The sequence below is a fragment of the Lycium barbarum genome, chromosome 1 (assembly GCF_019175385.1).
Source record: "Lycium barbarum isolate Lr01 chromosome 1, ASM1917538v2, whole genome shotgun sequence".
Taxonomy (NCBI): domain Eukaryota; kingdom Viridiplantae; phylum Streptophyta; class Magnoliopsida; order Solanales; family Solanaceae; genus Lycium; species Lycium barbarum.
Window position 1 is genome coordinate 133,177,956 of NC_083337.1, and position 24,789 is coordinate 133,202,744.

Here is a 24,789-nt window from a genome sequence, read left to right on the forward strand (position 1 = left end):
ATGTCATCCAGGTAGACCAGCATAAATTCATCAATGTATTCCCGAAAGACATGGTTCATCAGAGTGCAAAACTTGGCTAGAGCATTGGTCAAGCCAAACGGCATAACTAGGAAGTCTTCCGACCCATATCTTGTCACACATGTCGTCTTGGATTCGTCTCCCTCTGCAATGCGGACTTGCCAATAACCTGTCTTTAGGTCTATGTTGGTGAACACTATGGCACCGCCCAATCTATCAAAAAAGTCCGTCATTAGTGGTATGGGGTACTTATTCTTCACGGTGATCTTGTTTAGAGCCTAATAGTCAACACAGAGCGTTATGGTACCATCGTGCTTCTTTTGGAATAGCACAGGTGACCCGTAAGGCAACTTGGAGGGCACAATAATCCTCGTGTCCAGCATCTCCGTCAATTGTCTTCGAAGCTGGGTGAGTTTGGGTTGTGACATCCTGTAAGGTGCTCGGGTAGGTGGCTTCGTACCCGATACCAATTCAATTTCATGATCCACCATCTGCCTAGGCGGGAGCTGCTTTGGCATGTTCTGCTGCATGACATCCTCCAATTCTTTCATGAGCTTCTTCACAGGAATAGGACTGGGCCCTGAAGTCCGCCCAATCTCTTCGATACAAAGGGTAGCCGGGAACGTGGGTTTTTGTCTGTGGACTCCCTTCTTCAGCTACAATGCAGAGATATTTCCTGAGGCCGTCTTTACGGTTGTGCATGGGATAATGTAGGGTTTGACTCCGTTTACTCCCATCATTAGTAGCACATCCGCGTAGGGCATGGGAATGGTGTTAGTTTGTCTCATGAATTCTAACCCTGCTACCAATTTAAAGTCGTCAATGATTACCAATCACAGGTCGAACTTGCCTTCATAAGGACCTATTTTTACCGACACTCCTCTAGGTAGTCCACCCACCAATTGAGGCAATGAGTTGATCGCCTTGACGCGACCCCTTCCCTTTCCAACAACTAGTCCAAGGCGTTCTACCTCAGTAGAGGCCAGATAGTTGTGCGTAGCACCTGCGTCTATCATGGCCTTAATAGGTTTTCCATTTACTCTCAAGTCGACAAACATCAGGATTTTCTCCTTTTTGGGAGGAGGCCCATCGCCTGCCTTTGTCTTTCTCTTCTTGGAAGTTGGGCCTGGGTCCTTCTTCTTACATATACCGGTACTGGTGTCCTCTAGAGCATCAGAAATGGAACAAACAAGTGCATTGAAGGCACCTATCAGTTCTGTCTAATCAGCCTCATCCTCATCGTCGTCCGCCCCATCATCCAGAATTTGATGGGCATTCATCTGTGCCAATGTGGTCCGCCGTAATGACGGCATCCTGCAGGGGGCTTCCTCCCCCGATCATTATTATGAGATGTAGCACTAGTGTTGACACCTAATTTTGACCTCTCTAATATTTTTTAATCACTCAGAGTCCCCGGGTAATAAATAAATGAGCCGAACATTTCTAAAGCTTTAAATGATTTTCTTTTTATGAATTGTCCAGGTCAATATTTCCTTCCCTTAAATTAATAAAAGAGACTTTCATGCATCATAAATTTATTTTAGAAATTAATGAGTATTTTCGTGATATTTTATAAGACTTTGTTAAATTTAATTAAATTAAAAAAAGGGTTCTCATTTAGATAATTATTTAAAAATTATCAAGTTTTGCAAATACTTCATTCTCTTTTAATCTTTGAAAATTTGAGTAATCGAAATAATTCAAGTAATTAACCATTTAACCCTTTAAATTTATGATTTTTATATAATCTGCAGGAATTATCAAAAATAGGCATAATTGTCCATAAATGTTTCAATTTGATTAATTAATTAATTAAGTGATGATTACTGCAAATTGATCCTTTTTATAAATATATTTTTCCTTGGCCATAATTAAATTAGCCAACTCATGATTTACAGAAATTAGAGTTATTTTGCAAAATAAGTCTGTTAATGTTTTATTTCAAATAAACTAGTTTAATTTAATTTTTAAAATTGCTAATTATGTAGTTTAATGTTTTAATTATGACGGTTAATTCATTAAGGCCATTTTAGGCCGATAATAATTTGACCGACTTTTCTTTAATTATTTTAATAAAATAATTACGGCCTAATTTTTCATAATTAATACTTTTTCAGTTTTAATGTTTTCTCTAATTACTTGTTTTATGTATTGGATATGCATATGTATACACCAAGTATACATATACATATACACAAACATAAGGCCATTTAATATTAAGACACGGATTTGGACCGAGTCCAGCCCAAACCAGGCTGTGAGCTGGCCCAAACCCCTTTAATTCAAAATATCGGACATCCTACCCCACCCTCTCATTTTTCATTTTTTCTCTTTCTACCCCCTACCTCGCCCCTCTCTCTCTCTCTCTCTCTCTCTCTCTCTCTCTCTCTTACCACTTCCATGAAACCTAGCCGTCGCCTCTAATACATTAATACAAAGGACCAGTAATAGATAAAGTTGGTCCTACTCTAGGCATGTTTAAATGAAACTATTTTCCTCCTGTGCAACATATAAAGTTTGGAAATATATGACACTTAGTAAAAAAAAAATTAAAAAGAAAGGGTAAAGGTTAAGAATAATGTCACAGCTAAGGCTAAATGCATCCTTTAAGTTAACTTAAATTTCCCTGCCAATAAGATAATATCAAGAGAAGGGTTAGGCACTACTACAAAAAGGGTCTTTAGCGACAATTAAAAAAGCATTTGGCGGCAATTATAGTTGTCGCTATTACATTTACCGGCAATTACACTTTTGCAGCCGTATCTGGGGTCGCTAAAGGTTTTAGCGGCAATACAGAAAAGTGCCGGTAAATGTTGATTTAATTGCCGCTAAATACCATATCCTTTGGCGGCAATTTTTTAGCGACAGTTATAATTGCTGCCAATTCCATTTCCAAAATGGCCTAATCCACCATTTAGTATCCAATACAATTGCCGCTAAATCTAATAAATTGCCCCTAAAAGGACTTATTTTAATGGCTATTGTTTAGCGGCAATCATAATGGCTGCTACATCTATTCCAAAAATGGTTGAATCAATACTTTTACCGTCTATTGTTATTGTTGCTTTTTCCAATTAAATTGCCGCAAAAACTCACCTACTTTAATGGTTATTATTAACGACAAATATAATGGCCACTAAATTCATTCCAAAATGGATTTGTCAACACTTTTGGCGTCTATTTCTATTGCCATTAAATTCAAATAAACTGCAGCTAAAAGTTACATGGTTTAACAACTATTGTGTAGCGACAATTATAATGGCTACTAAACCCATTTGTAAAATGGCTTTATCGACAATTATAATGGTAAATACTCATAAAACACACTATTATAATTCATTAAAGTGCAATATACTTCATTAACTCAAGATAAACAAAAGCAAGTACTAACTCATAACACTAATGTAACTAGCGAACTAAAAGATAATATAATGTGTTTAAACTAAATAACTAAGGTCATTGTAACAATTCCTATCAAATACTCGCAATAACAAGTTTCTAAATGCATAGCCCTCCAACAATTCCAGCAACTCTTCATAATATTGAAATCTTCCACATGGTATTCGAACACCATACTGTATGACCTGAAATAATAAAATGAGTGAATGTCAAAAAATGAAATCTGATGTAAAACAAGTAGTACATATAGATCTAATATACTCTGAAATTTGTTAGACTCAAAATTATACTAAGTCTTGAAATTCTTAAAATTTTTGCCATAGTCTCCCCTATCAATAAGACTACAGATTGAGACAGCTCGCCACAAAAACAACAACAAACAACAATACCCAGGAAGGGGCATCACATTTAGACAACTCGTTCAGATCCTTAGGTGTTCCTATTTGTTAACTCCAAATGCAAACACTACTTCCACAACCGCCTGAAGCCTTCCAAGCTTACATGGATAGCCAAGTATAGGAAGCAACACAACAAGGATATTGCGGAAGAATCTGTTAGAAAGAGGAGACGCGCCACAAAGAAGCCCTATTTTAGGTCCATTGTTGGTGCAACCTTGGAGGTTATCCAGAAGAAGAGAGCTAAAAGGACAGAAGTTCGAGATGTTGCCAGGGAAGCCGCTCTTTGTGAAATCAAGAAGACAAAGGACGAAAAGAAAGCCAAGAAGGCAGAGGTGATGGCTAAGTCACACAAAGCTGGAGGTAAGGGTAACATGCCAAAGGGAGGAAAAGTCCCTAAGCTTGGCAGTGGTGGTGGAAAACGCTAAGCAAATGTTTATGTTGTTTTTCCTAAGTAGTACTTAGAGTGGTTTTGCATCTTGATTGAGTGTAGCTATTCTGTTCAGATGGTAAACTGCAGACCTGTAGTTAGCATAGCACACTTCGAAACAATATATTTATTGAATTTTGGTCTTGTTTTAAATATGCACATTGTTTATTTTCGTTCAAAAAAAAAAAAATTAAAGATTATACCAAATTTTTAACCTTTTTACAAAACCAATTCTATCTTGAATGCACAGCCCAATACCTACACAACATTCTTTGATGACAAAGCTTCAACATTACACATTCGAGTTGCTACAAACTAATTATGGAACTAAAGCAAACCTATGTTATGCCTTCTAACATAACAGATACCTATACCGAAGTCTTTGGCTCTTACATATTTGAACACTAAACCTCTATTAATCCCAAACCTGGTATTTTTTTTTATAATCTGGTTAAATGAAAAGGTTTATCTGACATCATTCTACTAATATAAGCCATGACTCTTGTCTAGTCTTGTACTAGCATTCTTCCACGAGACTGTTCCATCATTATTTCTTGATGTCATTCGTAGGAATCTTAAACAGACATACTTATTATAAACTCATAAACCTTCTCAAATAGATCTAGTATGACGAAAATCAAGGAATAGGATAGAAGAAATTCAATAGTTGCTTACATATGATTCAAGTCCTACTGACTAAAGTTATGCATTCTTCTATCATAGAAAGGAAATTGACCAATTCGTTGCCTTTGACAAATCACAACAATTTGGTGAATTAACCATTATTAGGGACTGGTTGAATCTAGTTTTTGTTACTGTAGTTAATTGTCATGTGGTTATATCCACACATTATTAAGTAAACTAATTTTCAGTTAAGGCTATCGAGGACAAAAAGGAGCAAGTAGAGGCAAAAGTTCCGGTAACAGAACCTAATAGAAGGCACTAGCAAAAAAAGTGCATAACAGAAGGCACGAGCAAAAGAAGAGTTGGAAAACGTCGAAAGAGAAATAAAGGATGGAAAAACTGATGACTAAATAGCTGTTCGAATCAAACACAGTAACAATAACACCAATTCATTTTGCATAATTCAAAAAAGGAGTGCTATGTACACATATTTAAATACAAGAACAATACCATGAGAAGATGGAATATTTTCAGCAACACTCTGTCCTTTAAACAATATATGTGGTGATTGTTGTCCCCGTTCATGGCCACTGTTGGCATCGGGAACCTAAAAAATATTAACATATTAGATAACATTATTTCTGTAATATTAAAATTCAATAAATGTCTCCAACGTATAAAATCGTTACCTGGTCATCAGAAATTCCATTGTTATTATGATGTATAGATAACTCATTAGGAGCATTTATACTCATGGCTTTTCTCACCCATGCTAATTTAGATAGCAACTTCTCTTGATTTTGTTTCACCAAACTCAGTTCTTCATTTTGTTTTCCGTTTATGTCCTTTAACTTTGTTACCTGTTGTTCTAACCGTTTTACAATCTCATTGGATGATTCCTCTTCAACATTATTTCCAAAAGATCTACTACCCCATAGTACAGAAGGAGTTGGACCTAGTCCTAAACCACGAACATAACCAGTTTTTTCATTTCCCAACACTTGGGAATACACATCCCCATCCCAAGCAACAGAGCAAGGAGGTTGCTCATTCGATCCCTCACTATTACTCAACTTTTCATTGATCATGTCCTCCTCAATTAAGTAACCAAACATAAGTAAATAATAATGAAACAAAACACAAACAAGAACACATTTTCCTTTCTTTTTTTTTTCAATTGAACAGTAAATGCTATTATTTTTGTGGAAGATAAAGTAGATTATTTTTTCTTATCTGGACAGGTTGCAATGACACTAATTTTACGGTTAAATAAAGTTAAAAAAGCTCGGATGTGTTGGCACTACAACTTAATACACGTGAATCCTTATTGGTACTTTATTAATAAATTTTACCCTACTTCATAAAAAAAGAGAAGAAAAATCTTAAAATTGTCTTCGAAGACTCCTCATCCAGTGGTCTACCATCCTTACGTGGTTTATGAGTTAATATAAAAACCTGTGCTCGTGTAGGCTCAACCCCGTTTTCAGCCTAGTACATTGAATGATGTCAAATAAGCACCACAAAGAGAGTCATAAAATATTATATGCTTTAATCTATAAAAGAATACCTTGTCATCCATCAAGGTGGCAATACTTTTTTATCCTCCTATGTGTGGCATCTTTTGCTCCGCCCTATTGTTTCTGTTTGTTTGGCTGCGCCTCTACCATTGAAACATAGAAAAAATCTTATAGTTTATATATAGAAATATCTTTTGCTTGGTTTATATGTTTTCAAGACTTCTAAAATTGATGATACCTTAGCTTTTTCTGAAACCCAATAGGAAACTAGACCAGTCCACTGATCCCTTGGTATACGATTCGGTTTATTCTTCAACAACACATCTTTGGTCTTAAATTTTGTCAGATAAACACTATTTAAATCACATTTGTAATCTTTCCTATTGAATTTATGACAAACTCTTCTCCATGCGTTGGGATAGAAAACTTCTTCTGAAAAATAAAAGAAAATGACTGTAAGATAATATCATGTAAAATGGAAATAATGTCTTGTAAGAGTCATGAATTATAAGATAATAATAACTCCTTACTCTCACAAACTCTACCAATTTCTTCTTTTCGTCTTTGTCAAAGCTTCTCCAATCATGTATATGTAACGGCGTTAGTTCTAGAGTTCTAGCAACAAATCCTAGAAAGCTTGCAAGCTTGCGACCATCTTTGTTAATGGCTTGGTTACCACTATTGAACTGCACAGCGATTGTCTTCTCTGGAGGCAAATTCCAAATTTCTTTTAGTAATGTGGGCCCACGAACCTTCTTTTTTTCCGAAGTATCTAACATGGAAAAGATTCAAAGGTCATGAGTTAGTTGAAGTCATAAACTACACATTAATTATTGGAACAATAGAAGTTTGTGTTGATTCTTTTTTGTCCCCAGTACTTACTGACCAAGAATGGACAGCCTTGATGCATATGATGGTGTTCATTTTATGTAGTAGCAGATACTAATATTTTGTATTTTTCAATTGAATAGATAAAGTTTGAACATTTTACTTTAAAAAACTGACGCTTAACACCAGCAACTATCATTTCTTTATCAGCAACTAGAAAATCGTAGTAAAAGAACGAGGTTCACATATATGGAGGAAATGATATGGGATGGGGCTTGGTGATAGGAAAGGACAGAGTGTAAATTTGGAAATAATGGACAGAGCTAGTCATTTTTTTGCTGCTGGTGTGATAAAGAGGAGGACTGATGGTTGGAAGTGGAGGAAGTCTTATGATCATACTAAATCCAATCGGAGGAGAGAATGGTGATATATTTTTTCAATAATCCAGTTTTCTTTTTTGCAGGTTTCGAGTGGAAAGAAATCTGTGACAAAATGGGAAACAAGGCCATCAGGAATGCAAATATTACTACTGCTGAGGGATTGCTTACAGATGGTTAGCACAGGACTTGGTACATTTTAGTTTCATAGCTGAAGTTTATTATCTCATTGATCCTATTTCTTTAGGAAATGATATGGTAACTTCATGCTATGAGATGAGGGAAACATCTGCTGCAAGCTTGGCAACTGTTGGTAACAATGATCCAAATTTTGGACATGACTTGGTACTAACATGGCTCAATATTGATACTGATCTGGGAGTTGTCAATATAGGTGCTACTAATTCAAAACTGCAACTGCTGCTGGTTCTTCTACATATTGTCCATAGGATTATTGGATATGCACAGGTTGTTTGTGTCACTGATCCTAAGTATGTAGGATATGATGTGATACAAATGTTATACAGTATTGGATACTACTACTATCTCATTGATCCAAATTTAGGACATGATATGGGATTTCTTGGTTCTACTGGTTTTTTAAGTTGCGGGTTTCTTAATCATGCTAAAATGGATATAACGTCATACAGGATCCATTTGTTGACTATGCCTCAGTGTGTGGTATTAGTACCTTGTGCTCAACCTGCTGAGGGATGGACAACATATGGAAAATGTATTGGCAATTATATGGACTATTTTAGGACTACAATTCGATTTGCTACAAGATTTCAAATAGGCAGAAGAACAATTCAATATGCAGCAATGGCTATCTACTACAACGTCACATGATAAGGCCATGCATGCAAAGCTTCATCAGGTGCATTTCTTGCTGGTATTGGTCTGGAAATTCAACAAGTTGCAGCACAACACAACTATATCATTTGCTAGTTTGGCGAGAAATGCAAGAAAATACCTACTGCAGTGCATGCATAAGTTATTTTATCCAAATTTTAGTTCATTTTTGGTTTCATTCATTAGCAATTTGTAGCACCAACTTAGGACATCATATAAGTCTTAAGTTGGTCATTAGTTTAATTTCTGCATTTTGTTAACCATTTTGGCTACACTTGTAAAGACACTTTGCTTGTTTTACTTTGAGAAAAAAATATAAAATTAGCCCTAGGCCAAAAGCCTAGTGGACTTTATTTAAAAAAAAAAAAACAAAAAACAAAACAAGAACACTCAAAAAAGCGTACTCACCAATTTTCCCAACTGTGAAGCAGAGAAGAATAATTTCCACTACTCTCATTACACGAAAGATGAATTAAATGATCTAGATGAACAAACTAGAAAACATCAAAGACCGAAGAAAATAACAGTAACAACCTGTACATACCATCTCCAATAGGATATCTATCAGACTTCATACTAGATATAAAAGTGTTACCTGATTCATCATTTTATTGCTCCTTAGTGTCAGTTATTCTCAATTCATTAGATTGACCATCATGTGTTTCAGCTTGAGAGTAGTCTTGACCATTCATCAATTGCTCCATATAAGGTCGTACAACTTCATCATCATGTTGTTCAGTTTCAAATCTGCTTCCAGCTCTGGTTCGCATTGGTCCACCTCAAAATTGAACTAATTACTTAAAGCCTTGCTACAAAGATACTTCACAAGTTATGAGATATCTACGCACTAGAAATCAAAATTACTATCCGATGATAAGATCATATCAGTATCTCAAAATCCAAAGGCAACATCAACAAAATATAAGTAAAAGCACGCATAGAGAATTCACTCAAATATTGGATAAACCACTAATACATATATGATAATTCGTAGTTGAATAATATGCATGTTCTCTAATATGTGACTTTAATTAACAATAAAAATTATATCCTATTCACTGTTCAAAATCAAATAAATACCACATCCCTATAAGTAATTCAATAAAACTAAAAAGAATTAAATATTTTATAACTAGCACCCATTTTATTCATTATCACTTTCATCTTCAATGTCATTTCCTCCATCAACATCTGTTTCACCTTTATTTGGAGGAGTTTGAGAATGTGGCACATCAATTTCTATCCCATCAACATCGCTTCTTACCCAATCGTTACAGTCATATTTTGTATCACAAACATTTTCTAATACTATGAAGTCAGTGGCATCACTTTGCATTGATGACTCAAACTGCATACTATTTTCCTCGCCCATATAAAAAAAGTCTCGAGATTTAATTGGCCTAGGTACAATCCATTCACGACCTTTAGGATCTTGCACAAATATTACTTGTTGAGCTTGGTTTGCAAAAATAAAAGGCTCATCACTTCCTCGATTGCCAGAGTCTATAAGGTGTGAGAAGTTCACAAGCGTGAAACCTAATTCGTCTTCCTTAACTCCTCTACCTTTGGTTACATCAACCCAATCACACTTAAATAAGACAACCTTAAATTCTTCATAGTAATTTAACTCCACAATATCATTCAATCGACCATAATAGACTCTGGCAGACTTCGGAGCATTGTCGCTTGTACTTGCATAACTTTCAGTCTTTGAAACGACCATAACACCACTATTTTGTGTCTTCATGAACTCCTCACATTGTTTTGTTCGAAATCGGTGGCCGTTATTTACATTGAACTCATTGAATCTTCTTGCAACGTAACCTGGCCCTTTTTCAAGGAATAGAATATCCTTTGGGATATTAGATATGTCCTCCAACTCCTTCACCTAACTAAATAGAAATATACGACTATAAATATCGATATAAGTACAGGGACAATAACTTATAGATATAATTGACTTAATCCTACTACTTACCTGCTCCTTGAACCACTCATGAAACATATCAAAATGCAAATGCTCAAGTTGATGAGGTCTAAGACGACGCTTACGATATAATCTCTTGATTTCAGCAATATGTTCACCATCATGTAACTGGAGTATATCAGTTCTGTAATCAAAGAAAGTAAGATACACAGATTTAGAAATTGATATACCACTCACTTTTTATAATTATCAACCACCTCTGATTCGCAATTGAAAAGGACATGTCGATGTGCTTGCAACCATGTTTTATCATCCAAGTTAAATACATCTATCACGCCAGAAGGCTCCCCAACAGAAGGAAAAAGACATCCTTCTCTATCAATCAGATTCTCAATCTCATCATCACTTTTTCCCGACCAATAAGACCTTGAATCACCACCTTCCAAATATCATGCGCAAAATGTCAAACACTTATTTGCGATGTATGCTTCTGCTATTGAACCTTCTGGGCATGCCCGATTACGAACATATGATTTCAAAATACCCAAGTACCTAAAAAATATAGTAATGCTATCACTTTTTTATGATTAATAACTCAATATATGCAATAAATTCAATGTTGTTTTTTATACCTCTCAATTGGGTACATCCAGCGATGATGTACTGGCCCCGCAATTTTAGCCTCAGTTGCCAAGTGAATAACCAAGTGTACCATAACAGTAAAGAATGATAGGAGGAAGATTTTCTCCATATTAGAATGTGTTAAGACAATTTTTTCTTCAAGTAATTCTAACTCTTCTGTTTTAAGCGCTTTGCCACAAAGAACTCGAAAGAATGTGCATAGTTCAATTATAACAGAACTCACCTTTTTATCTGTTGAACGCCGCAATGCAAAAGGAAGAAGTTCTTGCATTATAACATGGCAATCGTGAGGTTTTAGCCCTGATATGTTTCGTTTGCGAATGCAATGAGCAATATTAGAAGCATAGCCATGTGGAAACTTGGCATTTTGTAGTACTTCATAAAACAACTCCTTTTCTGCCAGAGACATTGTAAAATAAGTAGGAGGAAGATATGTCCTCCCACTTGCCCGACGCTGAGGCCACAAGTTGGGTCTTATTTTCATATCCTTCAAGTCTAATCGAGCTTCTAAGTTGTCTTTTGACTTTTTACCATGACCCAACAATGTATAAATCAAGTTATCACACACATGTTTTTCTATGTGCATCACATCAAGATTATGACGCATCAAGTTATAGTCCCAATAAGGAAGATTGAAGAAAATGCTCCTTTTTTTCCATGTGTTTTTCCTAACCCCGCTTACCTCATCAGATGATTGCCCAAGAGTAAACTGTATGCCTCTAACTTTATTTAGAACTAGTGACCCAGATAATGGACGAGGCGCAGATCTTGATTCTTTAGTCCTATCAAATGATTTTGCATCATTTCGATATTTGTGACTCGGCTTCAAGAAACGTCGATGGCCCATGAAGCAAAATTTTCTACCATGTTTGAGCCTTCTAGATTGAGTCTCTATGTTACAAGAAGGGCAGGAAAATTGACCATGAGTACACCATCCAGATAGATTACCATATGCTGGAAAATCATTTATAGTCCACATCAAAGTTGCTCGCATTTGAAATGTCTCCTTAGAAAATGCATCATAGGTTGCTACCACCTGTATCCCATAATTCATTCAATTCTTCTATTAAAGGTTCCAAAAAGACATCAATGTTATTTCCGGGCCCCTTTGGTCCTGGAATGAGCATGGACAGAATGAAGAGCTCTTGTTTCATGCACAATCATGGCGGAAGATTATAGGGCGTCAAAATCACCGGCCATGTACTATAAACAGATCGCATCGTGCCAAACAGATTAAATCCATCAGAAGCTAATCCTAGACGAACATTACGGGGATCACTAGCAAATTCTGAATATCTGTTGTCAAAAATTTTCCAAGCTTCAGAATCTGCTGGATGTCGTAAAACTCCATCTTTGTTTCGTTCTTCATGATGCCATCACATCAGTTTAGAAGTTTTTGAAGACATGAATAACCTTTGCAGTCTTGGTTTTAGAGGAAAGTACCTTAGGACCTTGGCTGGAATTTTTTTATCTTTGTTTTTCCATCTAGAAGCGCCACAAACTAAGCATTCATTTACTTTTTTATCAACAAATTGATTCCTAAAAAGCATGCAATCATTGGGACAAGCATGAATTGTCACGACCTAACCCCGTGGGCCATGACTAGTGCCCTAGCTGGACACCCATACACACTCACTTACCCAATCGATATATCAAGGACTTATCCGTATTCAGCATACATTAAGTTATGCAGATATTAAAATCAGATGTCGTCTTAAGCGATCATATATAGCAAAATATCGCACAGAAGCCGGCAAGGCTGGCGGAAAACACATCGCCCGAATATATATACATACATACACACACATATGGGCCGTTTCGGCCATCACAGCAAACAGGACCGCTTAAGACACAAATCACAGACATGACCACACAATGATGACCCATGACCCACATATATGGCTACAGGCCTCTACAAACCACAATAAAAACATATGACGGGACAGGGCTCCGCCGTACCCCAAATAGTCATATATATACAGAAACATGTACAACAAAGATATGTACCAAACATATGGGCTCCGGATCAAAGGGAGCACTCCAAAGTAGCAGATTATGTATCCTAAACTGGCGGGTCACCAGAACGAACGTCTGTACCTGCGGGCATGAAACGCAGCCCCCGAAGAAAGGGGGTCAGTACGAAATAGGTACTGAGTATGTAAATCATGAAATATACTACCCAAAGTCATATCGGAAATACGAAGTATGGAAAATAAGAATAAAATCAATATACCGAGAGCTCGTTTTTAAGACACAAATAATGCAAATATAAGAGTCATGCATAGGGCTCAGGAACGTGGTCGCCACTCCGACGCTGGCGCCACAACACATCATACTCCAGAAGGTTTCAAATCTCCGTACAAACCCGAACATATCGTATCATCATAACATGTCACAACATCAGAACACATCATATGCCATATCACATCATAACGCCGTATATAAGCGGTACCCGGCCCTATGGTGAGGAACTCGGGAACCGTAACACATCATACTGCCGAATATAACATAGTGCGCACGATAACGAAACCGGCCCGGGACCGGGCGAACGATATCATAGTAGTATGCACGAGCAGAGTAGTGAGAAACCACATGCACATAAATCAAGACTCAATGGATATATATACTTATTGACCCTTGAAGGCTCAGAAACAAGTTTCGGGTCGATCCGACCTAGTATGAGAAAGTTACGAACGTTTGAAGTACAGAACGTTCTATAAGCGTTTCAGAAGCCATTTTTGGAAAATCAAAGCCATAATCATGTCAAAAATCTTTTGGATATTGTTATAGATCAAATCAAATAGAACTTTTAGAGTCTTATGTACGTATCGAAACATATCAAAGGCTCGATGGAGCAATCGAATGTGTTAACATTTGGAAGGTCAAAACTATAGTCATATCATTTGTTTCTCAAATGCTATTCGGAAACATATTGGCCAAACTTCGGACATCATAGATACACGTCATCGGACATCATGGATACATATCAAAACCATACAGAATAGCTTATGAGAAATCAAGGACGTTAGCCATCCTAGTGGCTCTAAGAATAAGAATCTTTCCGAAACCATACATATACATCATATACTTATTTCATAAGGATCATGCCAAAGAAGAAAAGGTTGAGCCTTACATACCTTGCTCGCCTCCTAAGCTAATCCCAACTCAAGTCTCGGGCTCCCCAAGATCTACAATAACGTTATTAATTACCAAACGTTAGGTACAAGTACTTAGAAATTCAATTCCAACTAGCACTTGTCTACAGAAATTTCGGAGCATCTCCCCTGTAAATACAACAACCCCGAGAATTCAACTCGGCCAAATTTATCAACAACCATACCAATAATCATTTCAACAATACCAACAATCAATTTGGAACATATTCTAACATTAGTAACCCGCACAACATTCAAAACAATCCAACCAACTCTATTCCAACCGAAACTCTACAAATTCAACAAAAGCTACCACAACACATTTTGTTCTTTCCAATTCATAAACTACCACAACAATTCATACTTTAGCAACTTCATTCTCACAATTACATAAAACCATATTAAAATCGCATTATTTCCTACAACAACCCACAACCAATTTCAATGCCGACTTGAACCATTAAACCTTCATTTGCATTATAAAGTCCACAACAACACAACTAACATATTAAATAAAATTAATTCACCTCTCCTCCACATTCAACAACACACGGCCACAATTACACACACACACCCACACGGCCCACACACAACACATATTATTTCCATGATTTTCATTCAATTCTACTTACTACTATATATATAAACCTTCCATAACATATAAAAGAATATGAATTCTTACCTTTTTCCTCAACTTTCCACTTGACTAGAATTTTGAACTTGCCACCAAGAGTAGTTTTCTTGCTTCAATAATTATACCACGTTAAAGAGGGTCTTTGAATTAGTAGGAACACAAGAAGAATATATTTTTTTGAATCAAGATTGTTGGCTTCAAGAGTTTTTTTTTTCTTTCCTTGGCCGAAAGGCCCCTTGTTTTTGCTCTCAATTCTCTTTCTCTTGAATGTTCTTGGATAAATGATGAATAATGATATGACCCTCTCTTTTTATTACTTGGATTTAAATTTTACATGGGCCTTGGCCCATATACCCTTGGCCGGCCACACTTGGGCCTTTTTTTTCCAAGCCCAATTATTTCATGACTAATTTTTTGCAATTCATGAAACTATTTCCCAAATTTCCAATTTTGCCCTTAGCCTTCCTCAATATTTCCGCATCAATATTTTTATGAACAACTTATGTATTAAATAAGATCAAAATATTGCCTTATCTCTTACTAGTCACAATTATCTCAAATTATCCGAAGGTGCGAAATACAGGATATAACATGAATCTTATTATACTTCAAGCCCAAGACTACAATTATTTTTTTGGTCTCATATAAGGAAGAAGGCAACTTAGCTCCTTCAGGAAATACATCCTTCAATAGACCAAGCAAGGCATTAAAAGATTCATTTGACCATCTGAACATCCTTTTTATGTGGTAAAGATGTTGCAAAAGCGAAAGTTTACTAAATTTCTTACATCCAGGGTATAATTCCTCCTTTGCATCTTTCATAAGTCGTTCAAACTTATCCATCTCTGGATGACGTTGATTTCCTCTTGGATTATGAGTATTTTCTTCTAAGTTTGGCTCTAACTCTCCTCCATCGCTAATGTTATTGTCTGTGAATGGGGTACTACCTCCAAAAGTATCGTGTATCATTCGTCTCATATCACCACCCCTTAAAGCTTCTTGTCTGCCATCATTTTCTGCACTCTTATTTGGTTTATTGAGATACTCCCCATGGCAAAACCAAGTATCATATGAAGGTATAATGCCATTAACCACAAGATGATCATATGCCGTTGCCCGATTTACTTCATAGTGTAGCACACATTCTGTACAAGGACATGGAATTGTTCCTCCATCACGTTTTTCACAAAATGCATGATCTAAAAAATTTTCTACTCCATCCAAATATTCTTTACTAAATCTATCGCAATTGATCCAACTTCTACTCCTAGTATTTTCCATGGCAATTCAAGAATTTTGTTACTCTTCTGCATTTTCAAGAAGACAAAGAAAAATGTTGTGACGTAAAAGAAAGAAGTTAGAAAAAGTACTATATGTAACATCTACATTTAGGTACTTTATAGGATACTTGCAAGCTATGATATAATGGATAATAGAAGTACAAAAGCTATGTCATAAATTCCATTTTTAGCATACAATGTACACATTGAAATGCTGCAATAGAGGTACTACAGGTTGTCATATTCATTATAGTTAAAAAAAATAACAACTATCATGTAGTAACGATGTCATAGAAATATGGAGAAAGGGATTATTATTCCTATAGGAAACAAAATGATATGAATAACTTCTTTCAAGCTCGGTAGCATTTAGTTTTTCAGTTGTGTGCTATCTAGATTTCTCAAATCTTTGTACCTGTTGTGTTAAATCTGCATATTAACATTTGATTGCTATTCTACCGGGTAAATCTTATGGAGTGGTTTTCTTGAGTTGATGTTGGGGATATTGTTCCTATATGGCTACTTCCACATTATAGCCAATACTATGAAACTGTAAATATTTGAACCACACAAGATAAGAAATTAACAACCAACCATACAAATACTAAATTTGTCTCTGCCTCAAATTGTTTTCCCGTATGAAGTTCTTAAGTGTCAAAAGAACTATACGAACTTTTACTCGTAGCAAAAGAACTAAAAGCTTGTTTAGTGAGCCAGTAAAATTGAAAGATAGTAGCTGCTTACAAATTTTCAAAAACACAAAAAGAAACTAAAGAGTAAGTTTTTTCCATGACTGGTAATAAGTTTCTTCCATGACTGCTATATAAAATATCTATTTATCTCAATGCTCTAAATTTTATTTTTTAAAGAATAGAGTTGTCTTTACAAATAACCATGAGAAAAACTAAATTTTTTGCCAAAAATGCAATACCTGATCAGCAACAAAGTGTTCATTTTTTTGTTGATTATGCATTTTATAAGTTGTTAATGAAGTTGCTGGACAGATTTTACTTTAGATTCTTAAATGTTTAGTGGCTGGACAGATTTTACTTCACATTAGTTACCCTGATCAGAACCATAAAAGGGTTTAATATATATTGTTGCTTCAAGTTCTTGAATTTAATCACTCAACAATCAGTCAACAATGTTGCTTCTAAGTTCTTGGATTTTGGTTGTATGGAAGTAAATAAATCGGTAATACCGTAAATTTTGATATAGTATTGGTCTCAAAACCTTTCATACTCAATCGATGATGGTTGTAGGAATAGCCAGTGGCCTTTGTCGCTAGAGCCTAGAAGGTGAAAATGCATTTAAAAGTAGTTTTAATTATGAAAACTAAAACATAATATTTTGATTCCTTTTCAGCTACAGAGTGTAAAACATGGGTTCAAGACATGCAACTAAGGAAGAAAGAGCCGAGGTAGCAGCAATGGAAGCAGCCGATTAACTTCATGATGTGAACAAGGATAGGAAAAAACTAAGGATAAAGCAATATCTAATCCAATAATCATAAAAGCAAGTACTTGATCGTTCACAAAACCTTTTTTATTCCTAACATAATTCAAGGTGCGCCAGCACCTAGAACACAAATTAAACATACACAGCAGTGAAACAAAAGATAAAACAGTAGCTAAATAGAAATAAACAGTGGAGAAATAGGTGAACTAATTCAGTCAATTATCAGCAGTCAGATATCACAAAACCGCTTTGGCAAAAACATAAAAACTTTATTTTTACAAATTGACATAGTTGAACATCACAAGTTGACTTAAACTCAAGTTTTGGATGATTGGAAAGTAGATTACTTCGACGGGAAAGACAAGAAAGTGAACGAGATGAATGAAGCTCCTAAAGGCATCAAGGGTTTTGTTCTGAAAACAGTTCTAGCAAAACATTCCTTTTATTTTAGTTTAGCAACAAGTAGCTTCTCTTTTTTGTTTTTTCTTTGTATTTGAAATTTTGGAACTCGGCTTTTCAAAGTCTTGCAAAAACAACGCTACCTCGCAATTCATTGAAACGTCTACCTCCTTAAAAATAAATGTTTTATGACATTAGAGAATAGTTGTACGCATAGTTGAAATTTCATTATAAACACAATCTATCTGAAATCCTAGGATTCATGAAAGATAAAAAACAAATCCCTAAAAATTGATATATAATGAAATCCTAGGATTCATGAAAGATAAAAAATAATTCCCTAAAAATGGATATATAATGACCCTTCAATTGCCAAAATTAAGAAAAAACTAAAAAGGTATAACCAAAACTTAGTAAAATAGCCAAAGTTTACACCCCCCGAAAATCCATAACTTAAACAAATCGGAAAACTAACCACAAAAGACACACTTTACAGCTAATATCTGTAAAATATTGCTTCTTCGATTATTAAAAAGGAAATTAAATTCAGAAATCAAACAAAACAAAGGTGTGACATTAGATCTGATGTATGAAGAAAACATTCATGAAAAAGTAGAGTATAAATAGGAAAAATAAACCAAAATAGACATACCCACATAAACAGATGCGAGGGAGGAGATTGAGATAGCAGTAGAGCTTACCAGTGGCTGGAGATTGTAATTCCTATTTGTAAGGGTTCTGTTCCTTTAAGGCATAAGGGTTCTGCTCTGAAAAAGAACTAGAGCGAAAGTTTTTTTATTTTATATGTTTTGATAATTTGGAGGGAATAGTTAATTATTTGGGGAAAGAATTGGAGGGAAGATAAAATGATTAAAATTGCTTTCAATTAGTCATTTTTAGTGGTACATTATTTTAATTGTCGGTAAAAGGATACTTGTTACCGGCTAATATGTTTTTGTCGCTAATTTTTTAAGTTAAAGAATCAATTAGCGGCTATTGTATTATTGTCGCTAAATAATTGCCGCTAAAGGCCCTTCTTGTAGTAGTGAGGACATCTAAAATAAAGAACATGGGATCCCTATGCATTCTGAAACTGTTACCTGCCTACTTGCTTAAGTCATTTAAAATGGTGTAACTGATTAGGTTTAGAATCTATATTCCCCACGAGAACTTAGTAGCTTAAAAGCTCCTGGACAGTTGGTTCTATAGACCATCCTAACTTGGACTCCATTGTTGCATTTGCCTTGAATTGGATTCTATAAGAAAATATATGGTATCATACAAATAGAGGACTCTGGTTTGTGCCTGCTTGGCTTTGGTTGTGCCATAGCCGTTAAGCTTGTAATGTGCACCTACCTGCTCATTTTGCTTTCATAAGAAAAAAAATCATTTAGATTTGGAATATAATGTCTTGAGGATAACCAAGTATTCACTTGAAATGTCTATAAACTGTTAGAAACCATTTGGGAGGTAGGTTTATGCAGCTACAGATATACCTTATAGATGCTAAATCTGTTATGATGACACTGTACTTAGAGAATGATTTCCCTTTGTGTTCTCATACTTTGTTACATCTACTTGATCCCATGTTTCTTGGAGCTACATTTGACTGACCTGTTGTGATATGTTTTGGGTAAAGTTAAGTTTAGGCTATGTTATGCTCATAGAAACTACTTCTATCTCATGCCTAAGTTGTGTTTTTTCTTCACTGGTCTCATTTATGCTTCTAGGATGATAGTCATCCCATAAAAATGTATATTAGGCATATTTTATTTACTCCATGATATTCTGAAAGCATACTGGACGGATTAACCCGGTCCACGTGTGAGTAATGCATGGATAAAAATTTGGTTACCCAAATCCAATGAATAAATGAACTTTCTATCTTTTCCTATAAGAAAAACTACTATCCTTATATATAAGAGAAATTAATTGTATTTGAATGTCATAAATCCGAACCTAAATAGCCTGTATATAAAGGGAATATATTCAACTCTTTTCAAAATGATAAGCAACATGACAATTTTTTTTTGCGGGAAATAAACAGTTCATACAAATACTCACACATTAGAACTCGAAGGTCAACCGTCTAGTATGGATCCTTAATACTAGGGTGCCTAACACCTTCCTTGGGGGATCACCAGAACCCTTACCTAGAACTTTGGATTAAGAAAGATTTTTCACGGTGTATGAATAAACCCTTCAAAACTGGTTTTCCTAATTTCCTAAAAATTAGGTGGCGACTCTTTTAAAACAAAGTCCAAAAGAGCACCAACGAATTCGAAGTAGATTTTTCGAGTGCTAACCCCGCCCGTGAAAATGCGAATCGTAACAACTAGTGCTGCCTGAGGAGGAACTCTTGGATTTGGTCGCACTATGATCTCCTCCACTTCTGCTGGGGCCAGCATTGCTAGATTGGCCCCCCTTGAATCCCCCACGGATAGGTTGTGGAGGTCTATCCTTTCGAGCTTCCACTTGGTAGTCACCAAGGCATTCCACAGCTTAGATAGCTTTGGGCAAGGAATCGACCCTCTGTCTTTGTATTTCCATACGAGCGTAGGGCTTCAAGCCTTCCATGAATGTGAAAATCTTGTCTTTGTCACCCATGTCCCTTATGTTCAGTATGAGTGTGGAGAACTCGCACACATAATGTCGGACTGACTTCGTTTGCCTGAGTTCCCAAAGCTTATTCCGTGCATTGTACTCTATGTTCTCGGGGAAGAACTGTAAGCGTATGGCTGCTTTTAGTTCTTTCCATGTCCCAAGAGCATCCTCACCAGCCTTGATGGCTTCATACTTTACACGCCACCAGAGTTTGGCATCGCCTTGTAAATACATGGCAGCAGTTGCTACCTTCTTTGTCTCCTCCAATTCTCCCATAGCGTCGAAGTACTACTCAAAGTCAAAGATGCAATTTTCAACTTCTTTGTCATTTCGAGCCCCCTGATAGGGCTTTGTTTTAGGAATCTTAAGTTTCTGGGGTGCCGGGGCAAGGTTTGTCGCGCCTCCATTAGGATTGCCTCCTCCTTGGAGTAGGCCTTGTAGTGCAGTATTGACAACATTGAGCTGATTAGTCAAGTTGTCGATTGTTTGCTGCATGGCAGTCACCCTCTCTGCCTCTTGAGCCCTGTATGCTAGATACTTAGTTCGTTGCGTCGCAACTATTTGGGCGGGTCCATCTGAGTCTCCAGTAATATGTACAATATCTTGCTCGACCTGCTGCATCCAACGTTCCAGGCCATCTAACCTTTCAGTCACGGGTCGTAGTCTGTTAACCGCGGTTTCCAAAAGTAAGAGGCTATCTCCATGGTTCACCACGGTCAGAAAATGATGACACTAACAATGTGTTCCCTCGTCCGATGTTGAGCCTTGGTTCTGATACCAACTGTTACATGGCACCTTCCTGAGACTTCATGGAAGGGCGACGTAAGGCTAAGAAACCGATGTTTCCAAAATTACTCTCCGCCAATCGGGGTCCCCTCTGTACACTAGACGAGACTGTCAGTGTCGTATGGGATAACCAATGTCAAGAGCAATTGAGAGAACAGAAAAGTGAGCGAGAATGAGAAAGAAAGAAGGTTTGATTACAGTAATGAAAGCTATTACAACGAGAGCAAGCGGTGTCGAGGGGGAGAGACACCAGTACACATAATTGATTGCTTGCTTGAAAGTTTTTGATTGCTTAATCCCCCCTATATATCCTTTAAAAAGAAAAACCAAAGTTGCAAGACTAGACATAATTTTGCTAGAGAATCATACTACAAAATACAGAAAGTAAACTACTCTATATTTACATCAAAAGGGACTAAACTAGAGCAGGTCCATGGGCACCCTCGGATTATGACACTGTCGTGCACGCAGGGGCGCAGGGCACGCACGCGCATGGGCACGATGCACTGGGTACTGCCACTGTAGCTGGGCGCTGGGCACGCATATGGGCTCGGCCAATATAGGGACGCTAGCGAGGGACATCGATGGGGTGACATAGGCAGAAACAACCTTGTTACTTGGTGCAACCAAGACCACGGGGCCATCCATGGCGCTAGGCGCTGAGAGGCTTGCCATGGCGCCATGGGGCATGGCTGGAAAGCCGCCCATGACATATATCCTCATCAATATTTCAATTGATGTTGATGTGTTCATACGTATATCCTTATGATATTTTTGTGCGGACCTTCCCATTCAGTAGCACTAATTTTATGACGGTCATGCTCGTCTTGGACCTGACTGTGGCCTTTTGGCCGGTCTGACTCATGCGACCCCGGTGTCTATGAGGAATTGTACTACTTAACTTTTGATTTATGTCAAGAAGTCTTAATCTAATATTTTCCCTTCGGGGACATCTAATAAAACTGAAATGATACAACGAAGATTAAAATCCATCTCAAGTCAGAGCTCTCATGATGAAGAATGACTAAGATGGACATGTCTTAGAATTAGACATGTTAAAGGACAATGCATTTTTTGTTTAAATCTGTCTATGAATTTTGTAATCTTTACTATGTTTCCTTTGCTTTTTCTAGCATAGTTCATTTCCTTCATGCTGCTGAACTTTTCATCCTAAATGTCTAATCTCAAGGAGGACCGGTCAAAAAGCCACCTGCTGTACACTCAATTTTTGCTGTGAAATCAACAAGTTGGGGTCTATACCTCCCCCCCCCCCCCCCACTAGGTGGTTTATAAAAAATAAAAAATAAAAATAAAAAAGGGAAGAGGCATGTTTTAATGTGATTAACTTATCTACGTAGTATGCGTAGAAATATTTCCAAAAGGAGTTTGACATGCATGCCTTCATGTTGTGCGTTTGACAAGCTGAAGAACTGGAGATCAAAGGGCTTGTACCAGCTTATTTTGAGCCGAATCTAAAGGATGAAGATCCCAAAATTGGAGTAAGTGTTGCATTAGGAGGTTGCGGATACGATCCTCTAACAGCTACCACCCTGGTAATTTCTTACTCATGCTATTTTTCTTTTTAGAGCTAAAACAATGTTTGTTGAAAATGATCATGTGTTGTTGCTACAATTAGCAACACAAAAAGATGTGTTTGGTAGGCGAAAATCATTTTCTATGAAAAAAAATTGGAAAATATTTTCCTGAAAAGTATTTTCGGTATTTGGTTTAGTGAAAGACATGTTTAATACTTAGCAAAAACACTAATTACTTATGATAATTAAAAAAAAAAAATCAAAGGGTGTCTTCGTGAAATCTTTGATTACTAAAAATTAATAATAGTCTTTACGTGTCAGCTGAAACAATTAATAAAAAGTTTAAAGTCAAAATATGATTTTATGGTTAAAGATTTTCCACCCATAAGTAAAACGAAGTCAGTTTCTCTATTAAAAATGACTTTTTTTAAAAAAAAAATCTTGTGGATATGAAAATATTTTTCATTATTACCAAGCACACACTAAAACCTTATTTATGTCCAAAAAATCAACACTGTTCCTTTGTCTTATGTTCTTGATTTATGTTTATTTATCAGTCAGCCCTATCACTATCGGATCAATTAACTCTCTTCCAAGAATACATTGAGAAGCTAAAGGGATTAGTTGGGGAAGAAGAAGCCATATGTATTTTAAACAATAGCTTTTACATGGTGGTTGCTGATAGTAATGACTTTCTCAATAACTACTATGTCACCGGATTTCGCCAGAACCAATACGATATTAACTCGTATACAGATCGTATAGTGGCATGGGCTTCCAATTTCGTACAAGTGCATATACCTATGCCTATTTGCATTTTATTGTTCTCAATTCTTAATATGAGAACTAATTTTGTGATGAGTAATTCCCCATGTTGACCCTCCGTATCACTTAAATTATTTTTTTGCAAGGAATTGTACAGGTTGCTGGGTGCAAGAAGAATTGGGCTTATGAGGATTCCTCTGTTAGGGTGTTTGCCCATGGATAGAAAACTACTAGGTGGAATTGATAGAGTTCGTGTCATGGAACACAATCAAGCGGCACAATTGGCCAACACCAAATTCGCAGTCGAAATTGATTTACCATCGAAAACATTGTCTCAGTCCAAGCTGGTTTTCATCGATGTCTATAATCCTGTAATTGATTTCGTTGTCACCCATAAAAAACATGGTACGATAAATATTATTATATCCTTACGATAAATATTATTATATCCTTCTTTAAATTAAATTCATATATTGACTCTTCAGTTTCTTTTCCCCCCTTCTTTTTTATAACAATTTATTTGGTTGTGTCAAATATTAGGATTTGAAGAAGCAAAGAAAGGGTGTTGTGGTTCAGGAAACCTAGAGGTGGGCATACTATGCACTAAATACAGTGCAATATGTGAAGATGACACGAAATATTTGTTCTGGGACAATTTCCATCCCACCGACAAAGGTTATAGGATTCTCATTGATCAGATCATCAAAAATCATATGAACAATTTCTTTTAGACAACTTTTTAATTCGTCCTTGATAAAGCTTCAGTTTAGATTCATAGAAAGTGTCTGTGTCTAGAGAATTTTGAGATTATTTGTATGCATGTGTTGTTGTTGTTTCCCCTGTGTTTATGTTGAATTTTAAAAAAAAAAAACTCTGTTGAATAAATTAAAATAGTTGGTAATTACAAATCTTTATTAGTACCACTTTTGGAATTTAACTATATATGTATCCTCTTACACTTCTCAGATAGTAGATTCGGAATACAGTTACTTGTTGAGTTTAATAAGTTTTTAACAAATACATACATAGTGAATTTATCCATTAAAATGATATACTAGCATACATTATAAGATGTGTGAAGGTAAGTTTTCTATATATGGAGTCCATAATACAATGTGTTTCGTCCATATATCTCATTTAAATATATGGTGATAGTGTCTTATG

At 36.1% G+C, this 24,789-nt stretch overlaps 2 protein-coding genes and 1 pseudogene across 4 annotated transcripts; 2 read left to right on the top strand and 1 right to left on the bottom strand.

Annotated features, from left to right (window-relative positions):
* The first annotated feature begins 3,276 nt into the window (after positions 1 to 3,276).
* LOC132614360 (large ribosomal subunit protein eL24-like) lies at positions 3,277 to 4,390 on the top strand (annotated as a pseudogene).
* On the bottom strand, positions 3,293 to 18,915 carry LOC132638129 (uncharacterized). 3 transcript variants are annotated; one of them, XM_060355110.1, is made up of 9 exons: positions 18,637 to 18,915; positions 14,147 to 14,197; positions 11,000 to 13,106; positions 9,036 to 10,919; positions 6,914 to 7,155; positions 6,622 to 6,815; positions 6,434 to 6,526; positions 5,377 to 5,473; positions 3,293 to 3,602 (listed from the first exon to the last, which is right to left on the bottom strand). In XM_060355110.1, exons 3-4 carry the CDS (start codon positions 12,061 to 12,063, stop codon positions 10,817 to 10,819), a joined length of 1,167 nt encoding a protein of 388 aa, XP_060211093.1. In that variant the 5' UTR covers positions 12,064 to 13,106; positions 14,147 to 14,197; positions 18,637 to 18,915; the 3' UTR covers positions 3,293 to 3,602; positions 5,377 to 5,473; positions 6,434 to 6,526; positions 6,622 to 6,815; positions 6,914 to 7,155; positions 9,036 to 10,816. The 3 variants fall into 3 exon arrangements, 2 of the variants coding, with proteins under 2 accessions (XP_060211093.1, XP_060211100.1); XM_060355117.1 differs by having other exon boundaries at positions 5,377 to 6,354; XR_009581614.1 differs by lacking the exon at positions 11,000 to 13,106 and having other exon boundaries at positions 9,036 to 9,249.
* A 2,433-nt stretch (positions 18,916 to 21,348) lies between these two features.
* On the top strand, positions 21,349 to 24,356 carry LOC132614367 (GDSL esterase/lipase EXL3-like). Its single transcript, XM_060328803.1, has 5 exons — positions 21,349 to 21,487; positions 22,748 to 22,878; positions 23,418 to 23,651; positions 23,772 to 24,030; positions 24,166 to 24,356. Exons 1-5 carry the CDS (start codon positions 21,349 to 21,351, stop codon positions 24,354 to 24,356), a joined length of 954 nt encoding a protein of 317 aa, XP_060184786.1.
* The last annotated feature ends 433 nt before the right edge of the window (positions 24,357 to 24,789 follow it).